This window comes from Cornus florida, unplaced genomic scaffold (genome assembly GCF_030987335.1).
Source record: "Cornus florida cultivar Cherokee Brave unplaced genomic scaffold, ASM3098733v1 CherokeeBrave_3.0.0_Hap2_Chr11, whole genome shotgun sequence".
Taxonomy (NCBI): domain Eukaryota; kingdom Viridiplantae; phylum Streptophyta; class Magnoliopsida; order Cornales; family Cornaceae; genus Cornus; species Cornus florida.
In genome coordinates, this window is record NW_026775581.1 from 80,152,149 (window position 1) to 80,169,735 (window position 17,587).

A 17,587-nucleotide genomic window follows, 5' to 3' on the forward strand; every position below is an offset into this window, starting at 1 on the left:
CTCAGTTAATAAATTGAGTAGATATACAAGTAATCCAGGAAAGAACCATTGGATTGCAATAATCAGGATTCTAAGGTATTTAAGATATATCATAAGTTATGGATTACATTATTTTAGATATCCAGCAGTACTTGAAGAATACAGTGATGCTAATTAGATAACATATACGAAGGATTCTAAATCCACAAGTGGCTATATCTTTACTATTGGAGGAGGTGCCATATCTTGGAAATCTTCAAAATATACTTGTATTGCCAGATCCACTATGGAATTTGAATTTAGTGCTTTGGATAAAGCTGGTAAAAAAGCTGAGTGGCTTCGTATTTTCTTAGAAGATATTTCAAATTGGCCTAAACCTGTACCCGTTATATGTATACATTACGATCCCAATTTCTCTCAAGTGGGATAATCTCAATAGATTATATCAGGTCAAAAGATAATTTAGTGGATTCATTTACAAAAGGTTTGACAATAGAGCAAGTGTATAGTTCATCAAGGAGAATGGGACTAAAGCCGAAAGTTAACGAGTCATCTTAATGGAAACCCAACATAGTTGACCGGAGATCCCAAGATCTAGGTTCAAAGGGACAACAGAAATTCTGAATGGCTCACCAGAAGCACTGGGAAGATTTAATCTTCTACCCATTACTATGATGAGACAGTGCTACCTACAGCGATGAGTAGGATAAACCATGCTTTTAATGACTCTTATATCTTGAAAATTCAAGTGGGGTATAGTAGGATACTCTTAATAAGAAGTCACCTATATGAGTGTAAAGTAGGACTGCTTCTATGAGAACTTCTAAGGCTAAGTTTTCTAGAACATACCAGGAGTTATTCAGGGTCATATGAACACAACCGTGAAAACCGACCTTGTGCAGGAAGGAACTATGTGTTTGCTATTATCTTGGTTTACATCAACGGCTGAACAGTTCAAGACATCATGTTCACTGGTTAGCCAGTAAATCCGATAGTAATACACTAGGGAAGGTTCAAAGTCAAAAGCTTCCTATCGCGATGCAGTTACTTTCTAATAGTACTCTCTCTTGTGTCTGTATCTTCTTCATTTGCAATTTAGGCAAATTTTCATTCATGTGGGGGATTATTGGAAACGAGAGTATTAAAAATATAAACTTTGGATGAGAATTGGAATAGATTCCATTAATAATTTTTTGCGGATCTATAGAGTGCGTTCCTCTCCGCAATGTGTTATATTTACTTTCTTAAATCTGTTTCCGGGTGAATGAGAAATTAGATCCAAAGTGGGGTATTTGATAAGCCTAAATGGAAAAAATGTGAAAACCAATTGAAGTTTAAATAAGTTAAGCTTGGGCTTGGGCTTGGGCTTAATTGTAAAATCCGGTTATTCTTTTTGCTAAATGGAATTTTAAATTGGGCCTGTGTTTGGGCTGGACTTATTTAAATGTATGGTTGGTTTTTTGGGTGGTTAATTTTTTGAATTTAAATTAAAAACCACTTTTTAGTTTTTTTTTTTCCTAAAGGGTTGCATCTTTTTATGAACCATCATAACCCATGATTGCACCCACCCAAAAAGACACCTTCCTACCTATAAATACCCCCCTTTGGATCATTTGCAAATCACTCCAATTCAGAATCCTTTTCTCTAATTCTGTATTCTTTCCTTCCTCTCTCTTCTTCTATAAGTGTCTGAGGGTTCGAACCTTAGTCTTTGGGTTCGAGCCTTAGTCAGTAACTCCGAGTCCGAATTCGAGTCAGAGAGTACTACACCGAGCAGATTCACCAATTCTTTTGATTTGCAGTGCTACTACCGAAGGAAGACAAGTCGTTATATCCTGGGAGATAAACGTCACTGAATCCGTTAACACCATAACGGGGCGAATCTGTCTTAAGGATATAGAATCAAATTCTAGCCTCGACTTTTAATCAAGTTCTTTTATTTTATAGTTTTTATTTTATTATATTAAATTATATATTATAAGAAATTATATATATAGATTATTATAAATAATAATTTATATATTATATTTTCAAATAATATTTAAATAAATAATACTATAATATATAATATACTTTGACCATATTTTTGGACAACACTTGGAATATAGGTTTCCAAACTGGTCTATTCGCACAAGAGAAAGTAAGTGAACAACAATCCAGAACCCACCAAACACAGCCCATTGTCTCTTCCCTTTCCATATCAATGTCAATATATAAACCTGCAAAGTGCAAACCAATAACACTCATGAAACTAAATAACCCATGAGTAGATATAAGAATAATGAAACTGTTCTCATAATAAAATGAATGTGACAATATATATATATAGAAAAGCCAGTTAATTAAATGGAAAAAATAAGCACCTAAACATAAAATAAATTAAAGAATAAAAAAAAAAAATTTAATCACTAAAGGACTTGTAGTCTAATACTTTAATCTCTCAAATAATGAGTATGAGTTTATTTTTAATTTTTTAAAAAAACAAATATATAAATAAATAGAAAAGCAAATCTAAACCGTATGTTTTCAATATAGATCATCACTATGTCCAAAACAATTCAAAATACTTTGTGTACGCCATTTTATCACAAAATACTAGTTTAGTTGCACTTCTATTGGTTAACTTAAATAACTATTTGGATTTAACTGCAACTGAACTTCACACCTTGAAACGTGCACATACATATTACGCGTTGTTGTATACCAGTAAAAACAAGGGCCTTGCGCGATGTCGCAAGTAAATATAATTAAAATCCTAATACAAATAGTGTTACATTTTTTATGGTGACATTTAAAAGAGTTTAATTTTAAAAGAAGAAAAAAAATATTTAAAAAGAATATGTAACAGCATATTGCATGCGTGGAATTAAATTCTTGATCAACTATGATTTATCAACGTATACATACATATATACACACACAAATAAGCATTGCAAAATCGTGACCTCGTACTTATACGTTAATCTTTAAAGAATTTAGTTGAAAGTTTATTATGCTCTTTTCTTTTCTTTTCTTTTTTTGTACGTAAAAGATAATCCTTTAAGTGGCACTTTTTTCTTTTCTTTTCCCTATACCATCCTGGAACGCCCACCCCACCCCGGCGATTTTGAAAAACCAATTATGTAAATCGAGGCGGGGATGTGAGCTGCTTTGAAAAACTTTGCAGATTTTGAGGCAGTTTCAGGGATGATTGTCCCGCCCCACCCTCATATATTATAAATTTATTAAATTATCCTTACATACTATATATATTATTAAAATAGATTAAGTATATGTATTAGGGATGACAAGAATTCCCACTCCCGCGGGCCAGGCCCCACCCAATTTGAGAAGATTTTGAAGAACAGATTTTGTAAATGGGGGTTGCTTTATAAAACCCTTCAAGTTTAGGGACTGTTAAAAAATTAAACCGGGATACGGATGCGAAATGAAATTCCCACCCTAAGCCGGCCCATTATCATCCCTACTCCAACCCTTGCCCGAAGGAATGAAAGTTTAAACAAACTCAGTTGAAGAAAGGTGAACCGGTACTTTTTGGTTTCAAGTTCAACAACCGTTTCTTTCTTGTCTCTTTTGATTTCAATTTTAGCAATTTCTCTCTATTGTGTCTTTGTTTGACTACCATTTTTTTTTCGTTGTTTTTTTTGGTTTCAAATTGAACAACTCTCTCACCCACTTCCTACATTACTTATTTCTTTTTGTTTCTCTCACAAACGTCTCTCCATCTCTCTTCTTCTTCTTTTCCTTTTTAATACTTTGTGCAATAAATAAATAAATATATATATATATATATATAAAATATTAGAGTGTCTCTCTCACTTTCTCGTAAAGATATACGTAACGAGTGTCTCTTACTTTTTCGTAAAGATATATATATATATATATATATATTTTCTTTTTTTTCTTTTTCCCATTTGGTCTCTTTCACAAAGGTCTCTTACCCTCTCATATAGAACTCTTCTCTCTCTTTTTTGTCTTTGTTTTTTTTAACCCTTGGTACTTTGTACATCAATTTTTTTTTCTTGTGGACTCTCTCTAACACAAACTTCTCTCTCTATCTCTTATATAAATTACCTATTACTCATATTATCCTATGAAATTATAATATAAAGTAATAATTAACCATTAGTTATTTAATACAAAAAGACATCGAGCTTTAACATATATTTCATGATATTTAAGAGAAAATTTCGTAGAGTTGCAAAAATTTTCAAGTTGAATAAAACTCCTAGAGTGTATATAAATCCAGTAAATATGAAAAAATGAACAAATAAGGGCTTTAAATTATTATTTCGTTATAAAATTGGTCATGTACACACTACATCTACCCTAGTGACATTACCACGGAAAAAAATAATAGAGGATCATCAACTAACACTCATCATTTGTTGCTAAATAACAAGGAAAAGACCGTAAATGTTTAGATGATGTTCATCATTTGTAGAATACCATTCTCCAAGGAAAAGAGGACACGATCCATGCATCAGAGTTATTCGGTGCATAATCTTATACACTTGCGTTGCTCACAAAACCTGACACAATTCTGTGTGCCTCGCAAAGTATCCACTGGCAACCGGAAATTGGTATTATGGCGAAGCTGATGAAAAAGATCATGCATATAGCAAAATACTGTTTCCGCTTTCGTTGCCTTGACCTGATGGCATCTAAACCTCGTTGCATATCACTATGAGATCCTCGCTGTAGCCGAGTCACAGAATTTGAAGAAGATACCACTCTTGGTTTTTTAAATTTATTATAGACCAGATTATTTTCATCTTGTGTCGCTGAACTCTTTAGGTACTCCTTATCAACCATGTATATTGCGACCAGATAAGGTGAGGCTGCTACCCCAGAGATGAGCATGGGAACCATGCATTCCTACACGTTGACCCATTCGATACCGCAGTGAATGTAACTTCCTGGATCAGAAGGTAAAATTTGGCAAGTTGAATAGCCAATGTCTGGAGATGCCGGATTTTCTTCTCCTCGATAATTTTTTCCCACCTCTCTCTGTCGGGGTCATTTTTGTCCACACCCTGCCCAAAAAAGAGATCTAATAAGGACGAATTAATTTAAAATAATCGACTGAAGTTGTAAGATATTTTTAGTGTTCTAATCAAATCAGCATGTCACTTAAAAGGTACTCTGCAAAATGCTTAAGAATTAGGCACTAAAAGTCTAATTGAATTGAAGAATACAAAACCAAAGAAACATCCAAACAAGTAAAAAAATGCATATAGAATTGACGATGATGAAGAACAAGTACAATATATAATACAATAGAGAAAAATATGAGAACGAAAAATAATCCATATGACACAACACGGCATTACACAGATATGTTTTAACACTAGTGACCTTATGCTAGATTAAATAATAATCTTCAGACAAATTGACTAACCTTAGTAAGGGTCCCAGATGCTGTAATGGCACCAATCATTAGCGACACTAACTAATATTATGATGTTGTTATCATTGGCAGAAACAGCCAATAATGTGCCCTCCCTATTGCAACAGATTGCTGGCGTTGCCTAAGAATCAAAAATGAAAAAAGCAACTTAGACCAAACTTCTTTCCTCCACCATCAAGCTTAAAATAAGAAATGAAATCTAAAAAATAACACTACAAAAACTTACAGGTAGGTTTCCACCCGCATCAGAAGTCATCCAGAGATCACTATTGTTCATGTCCCAAAATTTTATCAAATTAGAATCACCTACTACCAAGTACTTATTCTTAATTGTATCAAAATTCACGATACCCTTGGACCAACCATGAAATCCTCGGTAGGTCCGCTTCACAACACGTTCTTGTAAATTCCATTCAAAAAAATGTGTCACACCAGATTTGCCTAAGCGACATGAAAAAAGCCTGCAATGTTGAGAATCACATTGGTGACAAGTATTTTGTAAACATATGAGAGAGATAATATATTTTTAACTACCTTTTCCCATCAGCACTGAAGGCTAGTGTTGACAACAATCCGTGTGCCCTCGGCTTGAAATTCCTTATATGACCAGAGGGTAATCTTTCCATCCGTTGAAGTTGAAAGTATAATCTAAGATGTGCGAAGAGTGCAGAATGTCAAAAAGACTAAAAATAACTTTATTATTATGGAAGCAAGAAATATAGAAGGGAAATTGGGTCCTTACATGAACTTCCCTTATACTCGAATAGACACAATAAACAGGCTCCTCATGCCTTCAAAAGCCATCAACATTATAGCAGTATCCACATCCCACACCTATAATTACATGTAAATTAGTAAATGCCTCTATGTTTTAGGCAACAATATAAAGAATTGACAAAAAAAAATTAATTAACCTTTATGGTATAATCACCGCTGGTGATGACCAGAAGTTTGTTATCGGGATGGAAAAATGTAATATCTTGTACCTTGCCGATGTGATAATCGATCTAGATTCGTGTCAAAAGCAAGAAAATAAAAGGAAAACATGGATGATGGAGACAATATATCAAAATTTACCTCCTGATGTTGTTGGACACCCTTTTTACCAAAATAAGAAGACAAGTGACAGATGTGTTTAGAATCTGAAACTCCTGTTAAGGTTAAGGAAACAACAAAAAGGAAGAAATATTAGGTTGATTAGCAGTATAATGATTAAAATATAATTAAAATCTTATACCAAAGACATGCAGAAAAATAGGATTATTGAGCTAACCAAATTTTAAACCGTCAAGGCAATAAAGAAGACTGAAATTCCATAGTGATAGTTTAGATTGCATATTTTATTTTGTCACTTAGTATAATATTAGCATACTTTTGTTTTTGTTGAAAGTAAACCGACATTCCAGGGCTGAAATTTTATCGAAAGCAGCTTCTCCCCAAATCAGCGTCCCACAACAAGGTGTCTCCCATATCGGTTCCAACTAATAGAAAAGTAACAGGAAGGAACAATTCAACATTCAAATCATCAGAAAAATACTTGAACAAAAAAGTAAAACTGACCTAGAAAGTAAGAGAACAGTGTCAGGAAGGAACAAATCAATATTCAACTCGTTAAAAAAATACTTGCACAAAAAAGTAAAACTGACCTAGAAGTAGAGCCGGTTGGTCAGGATGAAAATCCATGCTATTTGAAGTAGAGTCCTGACTCAATGACCTGACAACATTCATGGGTAATTCTCGCTTGACCACCGAACTACAACTTTCACCAGAGTACAAGAGTATCAAAGCCAAAGCAAAATAATCAAATGTAAAATCTATATTACATCACCATAAAAAGTCAATCAAGTCCCATTCAATAAAATGTTTTGAAATTTACCAGAAAAAAAGGCCAAAATAAGATCTTCTGTCATTTTAAAACCAACATCACTTCCTAGATCCGATGCATGAAACAATCCAAAAGCTCACAACCCTATTGTTGGTTCCCAGTTGTCATACACTTTTGTGCCCTAACCATATATCTTTCTCTCTACATATCTTTCTCTCTACAAGTCCATATCTATAAAGTCGCCCATTCCAATATTAGTCAAGACGCTCAGAGAGCTTATTTTGTCCTAAGTTGGGTAATTCATATTGGTGGACTTTCTCTTCTTTGTTGTTTCAATTTCAACATTTCAGAAGCTTTGTCAATGCTCAAACTAAGTTAAATTAAAATTGCACAGTCTTCTTTTTCTTTTTCACAGATAAAATTAGGGCTTAGAGAGATGAAAAAGAAGAGAGCCCAAGTAGATGAATCATAAAACACACCATTGTTTCAAATTTTCAGGAACTGGAAAATAGTGTGTGAAGTGACCAAAGATTCTTGTAACTAAAAGAATTAGACACTATGCTCAATAGTATGTCTTCAACTCTAAATTTCCTTCAATTCTAAGTGTTTTGACTTAATTTGAGTGCATCAACATATTATCAACATCATCATTCGTCATCACTAGTCAACGTTGACATCAACATCCTCATCTAGAATCGTCATCTAGAATCACGTAATCCTCTTGCTTAGATATACATTTGATTAAGATAAACTGAAAATAGACTTTCTATCATAATTGGTCATTTTAAAACCAACATCACTACTACAACAGTAAGGGGATTTATATAATTCAATTAGCTAGGCAAAAAAAATATACCTTATTTCCTTTTTGCCAACTCCACCCATTCCCATCAACTCTCTTCTTTCAGAAAAGAGACCTATATTATTAAGACAAAAGAGAAAAAGTTTTATAATCGTTAATAAACTTGTAAAACACATATTCTGAAATTGAGAACTAAACTTCCAAGTCTTTAATTCCCATTAATAAATTGTTCGAGCATCACATCATAACAATATTATATATATGTATGTAGAAACAAAAATAAAAACAAAAAATCAGTATGTAAAACATGAATAAATAAACGTAACTAATAGCTAAAAATGCCAATTAAAATTTTAGAAAAAGAAAGAGTGTGTTACCGGATGACTGGGGAGACATGTTTCTTGAACCTTGTTCTTGTTAAATGTTAAGGCCCGATGCTAACCATAAAAATAAGAAAACACTCAAGTTGTGAGGAAGAGGTTTCACAATCTCACTCATAACAATTGAAACACCACCATCTAAGTACCATCTGTATCACGTATCAACCCAACCCAACTATGCTTTCAATCAAAATGTTGGACACCTATCCGTAGAAAGAGGTGTGATTACGGATAGGTGTGATTAACACATATTATACTCTCTTATGTTAAATTAATCCAATAACAAAATACAATGCATCAGTTTAGGAATAATCTTCAAAATTAACAAATCAATATCATGATATCTGCATTCTAATAACAAAAGAAAATCAAAAACCAAAATTTGAAAATAAAAATATGGCAAAAAGATTGAATATATCCTCCAGCATTACACAGATTGTATTTCAATGTGAAACAAAACATTATTAGTAAGGCGGATCCAGGATTTCTCAATGGGGTGGGCTAAATCAAAATATATCAACCAAAATCAACTGTTGTTTAATTCAATTTTAGTTAACTAACAATGTTTCTTTAGACAATTGACTGATTAAGGCATAGAAAATCCTATTTGGGTAACTAATAAAAAAAATACAAATTTATTTCACCACTCAGTACCCTATGTCTTCTTTGGACCAATTTACTAATCCTATTTGAGAATCTAGTAGTGGAAGCAGAGTGTGAGGTAGTTCACGGCAGAGGTAGTTCATGGCAAGCCCCTTCCAACACTATGGAATTAACTCAAAAGCATGCTTTTTGCAAGTATTTTAATTTTCAAGAAGTAACTTTAGAGCTTTACGTACTTCTGCTTGTCAAAGTTCTTGTTATGATTTTTTTTTTTTTTTAGTTCTGAAAAGATTTCCATCTTCAAAAGGCTTGGCATGTTGATAAAAATTGTTTCAGATTCAATCTCTGCAGATTTCTAATCCTATTCAGATTCTTTTTTTTTTTTTCTTTTTCTTTTTTCATGCCCAGATTCAAATTTTCTTGTAAACATAATTGACCAATATATATATATATATATATATATATATATATATATATATATATATATATCGAAATAAAATAAAATTAAATATATATATATTTGTTTTGCTGAAATAAAAGGTAGATTACGGTGATTACCTCCAAATGCAATGCAAATTTTGTTACTTTATATTGTAAAAAAATATACATTATATATAAAAAAAAAAAAATCATAAAAAATTTCACCAAATAGGATTTAGTTTGCAAAACAAGAATTACAGAGCTTGATTAGTTGATTTAGAAAAAAATTTAAAACAAAACCTATACATACAAGTTTGCAGTTGCAGAGAGAGGGGGGCAAGCTTGAGAGTTGAGAGACAGCGGCTGAAGCTTGCGAACGGCGAACAATCGATATGGGTTTTGAGCTTTTGATTCTTGCAGACAGATAGATAAACCGAATTATATGGGTTTTGAACTTCTGATTCTTGTAGATCTCGTAGTTTGCAGTTGCAGAGAGAGGGAGAGAGAGAGGGATAGTGTAAGTTCAGAGTTGAGAACGATAATAGAGATGGAGGCGATTGGGGAGGAAATGATTTGCCCTAAAAATATTCTGTTTTTCTATTGTCCCATCATTCACGGCCTTTGGATTAAAACTAATCAACGGTTGTGGAGGAGGCTTGTTTAGTACGACGAGGATCGATTCCACGAAAAAGTTTGAATAATAACCTTTGTATTAATTTTTTTATGTTTATTGGTGACCCATGGGCCAATGAATTTTGAGCCCTAGGCGACCGTGTTTGGGTCAAGGCCGGTCCTGTGCTTATTTGGCTTGGGCTTTAATACGGTGGCTGAAATGACTTGGAATGAGCTAACTCTATTAATATATTTTATTTTAAGCGAGCTAAAATTAGTATAGTAAAAAAAAATTATTTTTTTTAGGAGTGGGCTCAAACTCACCAGAGCCTATCCGGTTTCAAACCCTTTACTACATAGAGATATATATAACTTTAACATTATTTTGAATATGTCATAGATCAAAAATATGAACCAAGCTTTATAAGAGTCACTTTTCAATAAAATAAACAGAAGTTCACATCCAAATTTAAATCAATTATAAAAAAAACTAAGACGTTTGAAAGATTACACAAATTAATGAAATTTAAAAGAAGGGGAAAAAAAATTAAAAGAAGTGAAGCATATGTGCATTAAAATCAAACAAGAATATATCAAATTTTAATTGAAAAAGAAAAAGGCAAATGTACTAACAACTATGTGCTAGAGTCCAACATATATAATAGTGCAATTGTACGTAAGTACAAGTGTACAACTATGGTACCAATTGTAATTGCAACTTTTAAGTTTACAAGCTTAATTGGAGTACCAAATTTTATCACAAACTTCGAAGGAAAATTTGAATCACCAATACCAAATCTAAACTTTATAATTCTTAAACTCTATCATATATCAACATACGTATATATAATTCCAATAGCAGGACTCATTATATTCAAATCCTACTGCGTGGCTCTATACTTCATATTTGTAACCAATGGGTAACGTCTCTAACAAGTCACTATAATTAAAAATATATATATGTTGTTTATTATTTACACCCTCTTGGAGCAAAAGTAAAGTTTTCAAAAGATAATACCATTGAATTCAATATATATATATATATATATATATATATAACATATACAAGGCACACTTGCCAAGGTCTTAGGATTCCTTCCTTTTCTTTCTTTTTTTCCAGCAATTTCTAACTTATTAATAATGAGGAGAAATGGCCAACAACTAGATTACAGGTTTCACTCTCTCCATCTTTGATCTAAATGCCAAAATTCTACTACTAGTAATTATTTTAACTATTTTTATTTTTTTTCAGGTGATTTGATCTTGGGATTTACTTTCTGGAGCACCTCCGTCTGTTGAGTAATTTTATACCAATTCTTATTATAAATATTTGCAATTGTCAAGTCGTACTTGAATCTGTTTCACTTATATATATTAGTATTATTACCCTAATTGCTTATTATACATGAACTAAAATATTTAAAACCCCCCAGTTGGGCATACTTGAATATTTATTTTACAACCCCTCATTGTGTTCCTTGAACGAAATCAAGTACCCAGATGGAGAAGGAATATATGAAAATCTTGTGTGCAAAGGAATTGTTAAGATTATATTTGATCATCATAATCAGAAAGTTTAAAAAGAAGAACTCATGTCTACTTATAACCGGATTCAACTTTAAAACAATAGCTTAAATAGTTAGCTGATGAGCGTAGAAAGTCGGTCTGCGTATGAGCCCGCAACCCCGTGACATGTTGGCAAATGAAAATCATGTTCAGGTTCCTCCAGTCTATGACAATTTATGTTTGTAAGAGTTAGGGATGGCCAAAAGCCTGCAACCTTAAAAAAAAATAAATAAATAAAAAATAAAAAAAACTAAACAATTTAAACAATCATTCTATTAAAGGACCTCCCGTATACCTTATACAAATCAAATATATATAAAATATTAGAAACAAGGAAGAAATATGGTGGATGTGAGTACACACCCCCTAATGAACTCGGTCAATCCATCCATGGTTTTGGTACACAACTCTAAATTTAGCAGATAGCAGGCCCATTTACAAACTGTGATCATCGGAAACAGTGACCACTTAAGCACTTTTGAGAACCAAGACACACAATCATAGTGAACTAAACACAGAATCATTTACGCAACAGTATTTGAGCACCAGTACTTAAATCCAAAACAAAAAAGTAAAGTTTCTGATTTGGAAAACTTGTACTGATTATTACATTTCTGAAATAAAAATAAAAAAACAAAACTTGTCCTGATTGTTTCAAAGCTTATCTAAAACTGGCTAGAGTTATTTCAAACTCTTTCTACACTTAGCCTGGGTCAAGTACACTACAAAAACATATCTCAAATAATATGTGAAAAGGCTTAAAATTAATAGACATGCTTCACCGTTTCACCTCTGCCATTGTTATTGTTAATAGAAGTCTTCTTACGAATTGATCGCAGAAGAATTGAGCTTTTGGGGCTCTGCTCTTCGGATAGTGAAACAAAATTTATGATTCATGGTCCAATGGTGAAGCGCTTGATTTTAAGGTCACTGGTTCGGATTAAATTCACCATTATATATATATTGTGTGTGTGTGTGTGTGTGTGTGTGTATATATATATATATTCATTAAAACCCACCATTGTCAGGACTTAAATCCACCATTGACACCCACCATTGAACTGATATATATATATGTATATAGTGTGTATGCATGTCAGTATGTGTGTGTATATATATAAATATATTCATTGAAACCATATACTGAAAAAACTCAATATATAGATGTGTTACATTGAACTGATATATATATATATATATATATATATATATATATATATATATATATATCATTGAAATCACAGAATAGTATTTTAGTCATTTAATTAGTCTGGAATTTAAGATCAATAATTATTATTTTATCGAAGGGCAATAAAGTCTCTTTCCACCTTTTTATGGGCTGTTTGGCTTCAATTTCTGACAGGGGATGTGAGTGTTAAAAAAGATGTCAACTTTAATCTTAATGTTAATAAGGCAAATCTTAGGAGGTGTGAGTGTAATTAATTTTAAATTATAATATAAATTAATAATTAACCATTAATTATTTAATCCAAAAAGACTTCAAGCTTTAGTATATATTTTATGATTGTCATTTTTTTTATTATTTAACCATGTTATTTAAGAGAAAATTTCTGCAAGTTGAATAAATGCCATAATACTATAAATTAAGAGAAAATTTTTGCAAGTTGAATAAATGTTATAATACTTATAAATTAAGGGTAAAGTGAAAAAAAACACCTTTATTATTTAAATTTGGGCAAATAAAACTCCTAGCATGTATATAAATTCAATAAATATGAAAAAATGAGCAAAGGCTTTAGATCACTATTTCATTATAAAATTGGTCATGTGCACACACACTGCATCTACTCTAGTGACATTCTCAAAAAGCCACAGTACCCCACTGAGAAAATAAGGGAGGATCATCAAAGATATCCATGACTATTCATCAAAGGCCCAACATGGCTATCCAAGAATAAACGTAGCTCGTTGAGTCAGTTGAACGTCACCGGAACATGGTTGAACGGAACTTTTCGGTTTGGTCACCGGAGAAGCTCTCATGGACGTGAAATGGCACAGACCTAATGTGGGACCAGACTGAAATTTTTATATTTTCATTTAATCCTTAATTTTTTTAGAATTTATGAAGATGACCCACTAACATTATAATTTGCCCCCACTGAATTTTTTTTTTTTTTTTCTTTTTCTTTTTTTCATTTTATACTTTAAACTTTTAAGAATTTTTGAAAATTCCCCCACTAAAATTACAATTCGGCCCATTTATTTCTTTTTTTACATTTTATATTTTTCAAAATTTATGAAAAAATTAAATTAAAATTATAAAAAATGAACCTGTATAAGTTTGTCCCACAAATTAGAAAGTTCACCCCTATTCTGAATCCGTCATTGAACGTAAAGCTCGTTGTTTGGTCACAGGAAAAGGCATGCAGATCATGAGCTTAGCGGTTCTATCACAAGTATCGTTCTCTCTGCTGTAAATGTAAATGGAGCTAAGGTGGAGCACGCCGAGCTGAGTGAAGGTGAAGCTCGCCGGACTGAACTGGGTTCTCCGAAAATGGTGCTCGCCAGACTGAACTAGGTTCACCGAAAATGGTGCTCGCCGAACTGGACCGGGTTTCTTTGCCGTTCTGTTTGCTGCACTTGGGTCGTTGTTTGCTCAAAGCTTTATGTGGTTCATGTTGCTGCAGATGGGTTTGGTTTGGTCTTCACCTTCGTTTCTTGTTTCGTCACTGTGGGTATCACCGGACTGAGGGTCGTTGATACTCAAACCTTCACACCAAAACTGTTGGTTGATATTCTGAAGTTTCTGAGTTCACACACGGTGATGGAGTTTTCCGATTGGGCTCGCGGGTTTGCCGAAGCTGTCGTTGCTATCGCCAGTGACAACTCCGACGATTCCTCGTGGTTTGAATCTGAATTGCTCTCACCAACGTTCTCTTCGCCGGAGTCACGTCGTTGTTCTCATCGTTTGCTCATCATCGATCGTTATCACCATCAGTTTCTCTCTCATAGTCTCATGATTGCCTCGCGACCAACTATAAACTAGCAGCGATGAAGAAGAAAACCAACTATAGTCCTTTCATATTTGATTAATTTTTTATTTATATTTTATTCAGTTATTTTTTAACAATCAAATCCTTATTTACTCAAAAATTAAATATTTCTAAAACATATAAAGAATTATAAATTCGGTATGCATAGGAGTTTTTTTGGCTAATTCGCCCGACCAATAAATTAATGCAAACGAAAGGACGATTATAGTTGCAACCATTTTTGTGCGCAATCTGTTGTCACATCTGAATCAGATTCAAATGCCCTTTGGCAATTCCTACCACTCAGTTTTGGTCAGTAAATAAAAGCAATAATTAACAATAATTACAGTAAAACTTGGGGCATAACCCAAGGCCAAAGGCTTCTTATTAAGATCTAAGACCAACTCCACATTCCTAAGTTACTTCATATATATTTATATGAAACTTATACACCCACGTGGAGGAGACTTGAACCCACGAGATGTACAGTAGTCTTTGGGCCCTAATTAGTACCAAAATGTTTACCAAAAATATACACATAAATGATCTTTTTAACCATCCATTTTATTTTTAAAGTTGGTTTCAAGTCAAAATAAAAACACCAAGCAAAACTATCTATTTTATTTTTAAAGTTGGCTCCGAGTCAAAATAAAAACATCGAGCAAAAGCGGTTACCAACGAATTCTTTTTCTTTTTCATTTTTTCACACTTCTCCTCTCTACTAATCCTCGGACCAGAGAATTGACCTAGGGCTACAACTTGAGCGAGCTAACCCAACCCAACCCTGGCCTAACCCAAAATTTTGAAATTTGGACTTTAAGTTTACAAATCGGGTTCATGTTCGGGTTGGATTTTGTTAAAACCCAGACATATTCGGGTTGAGATCGGGTTCAACCTGAACCCCACTCAAAACCCAAAATAAAAAAATAAAAAAATAAACCATTTTCTTCTTCTTTCTCTATTCTCTCTCTTCTTTCTCTCTCTACCGCCGTCCCTATACATTCAAGTTAACAGTTGCAGAGAGAGAGGGGGGCAAGCTTGAGAGTTAAGAGACAGCGGCTGAAGCTTGTGAACGACAAACCCGAACTGGAACAACGGGCGATGGAAACTGAAATATCTGGGTTTTGATTTTTGATTCTTGCATTTGAATTTTTGATTCTTGCAGATCTGGGTTTTGATTCTTGCAGATCTAGGTTTTGAAAGATCTGGGTTTTGATTCTTGCAGCGGGCGATATGCGTTTTGATTCTTGTAGCTAGGTTTTGATTCTTGCAGATCTGGGTTTTGAAAAATCTGGGTTTTGATTCTTGTAGCGGGCGATATGGGTTTTGAACTTTTGATTCTTGCAGATCTAGGTTTTGAAAGATTTGGGTTTTGATTCTTGTAGTTAGGTTTTGATTCTTGCAGATCTGGGTTTTGAAAAATCTGGGTTTTGATTCTTGCAGCGGGCAATATGGGTTTTGAACTTTTGATTCTTATAGACAAATAGATAAAACTGAAATATATGGGTTTTGAAGTTCTGATTCTTGTAGATTTTGTAGTTTGCAGTTGCAGAGAGAAGGGGGGCAAGTTCAATATACACACACGCACGCACGCATACACACGCGCACACACACACATATATATACATCACCTCCTTATCTGCGCACATTACTATCCACAGTTCTCATCTGCCCACAGAAAGGGCTCTAATTGGATGACAGAGGCGATGGCCAGTTCAGCCTCCTCAGCCTTACTGGTGATGTTTATGCTCGTCGGTCTCTTATTGCTCGGTTTCTAAACCTCACCTCACTGTTCAGTGCGTAGCCGCATTGTCATCGCCTCATCGAAGCTTGGTCCTCCCCTCCAATTTTAGTCTCAGAGTCCAGGTCTACCGTTCTATTTTGAGCACCTAATCAAAAGACCTAATTTCATATTGCTTGGATTTTGAGTTATATGTGTGTAATTTGAACACTTCTGTGTTTGTATGTATGTGTATATATATATATATATAGATATGTATGTGTGGCTTTGTATGGTGACGGTGGAACGGTGGAAGGGAAGATAGGTGATGGTGGTGGTAGAGGGCTTTAGTCTACCTACCCGGGGTGTTGCCGTGTGTGTGTGTGTATATATATATATATATGGAGAGAGAGAGAGAGAGGGCGGTGGCGGTGGCCCTTGTCTAGACGATCGCCGTCGTTATCTGGTCCTGAGAGAGAGAATGTATTAGGTATTACCGTTTTAGGTATTGAGAGGAGATAATATATATTTTTTTTTACTTTTTTTTTTTTTTTGCATAAATTGTTCATGAGGGTAGATTGGTCCAATTTATTAAATTGTAGAGTTAAAAAGGTTCCCTAAACGGTCAAAGGATAATTTGGTTAATTTCTCATGTCAAGAGTGTCTTTGTCCATTTTTGAACCTTCAATTGATGTCTTTGTCCAAAAAACTAATAAATTTTACCTGTGTATTTTTTTGGCAAACCTAAGGCTGTACTTTACCCAATTTTTTAATTCCATAACAAAAAAATAAACCTAACATTTTAATGAAAAGAATTAAAAATTCATTTGAGTCCATTTTTAACATTAGGGTATATAATTGTTGAATAAAGCCCCATCCACCGTAGAAGCACAAGCACAGAGCTATTTACTGAAAACAACCTTATCTTATTTTGTTTGAATCTGAATGATTTATTTGTTCAGTTTTAAATTATTCAAGGCATCACATGATGACCAAATCTTTTTTAGCTTGAGTATTGTACTCCTTCTGTCTCAAAAAGAATGTCTTATTCAAGACATCACATGCTTATGTGATCCCTTAAATCAAACAGAAATCATCTCCCAACACATTGCTGTTGCTATTTATTGCTAACCACGGAGAAAATATAAAGAAACTTGTGATTACTTGAGTATTTTTTTTAAAAAAAAATTGCACTCTCTTATAAGTAAAATGGTTCAATCTTCAACTAACACTACATTCGTCATTTGTTGCTAAATAACAAGGAGAAGGCTGTAAAT

General features: G+C 33.4%; 1 protein-coding gene across 16 annotated transcripts in view; it reads right to left on the bottom strand.

The window, feature by feature from the left end:
* Positions 1 to 4,242: 4,242 nt before the first annotated feature.
* Positions 4,243 to 17,587, bottom strand: part of LOC132286248 (topless-related protein 4-like) — a 137,289-nt gene continuing 123,944 nt past the window's right edge. For all 16 annotated transcript variants that reach the window (XM_059788524.1, XM_059788521.1, XM_059788517.1 and 13 more), the window contains one exon: positions 4,243 to 5,015. In XM_059788524.1, the coding sequence (XP_059644507.1) occupies positions 4,824 to 5,015 (192 nt within the window). In that variant the 3' untranslated portion in view covers positions 4,243 to 4,823. The remainder of the gene's footprint in view (positions 5,016 to 17,587) is intronic.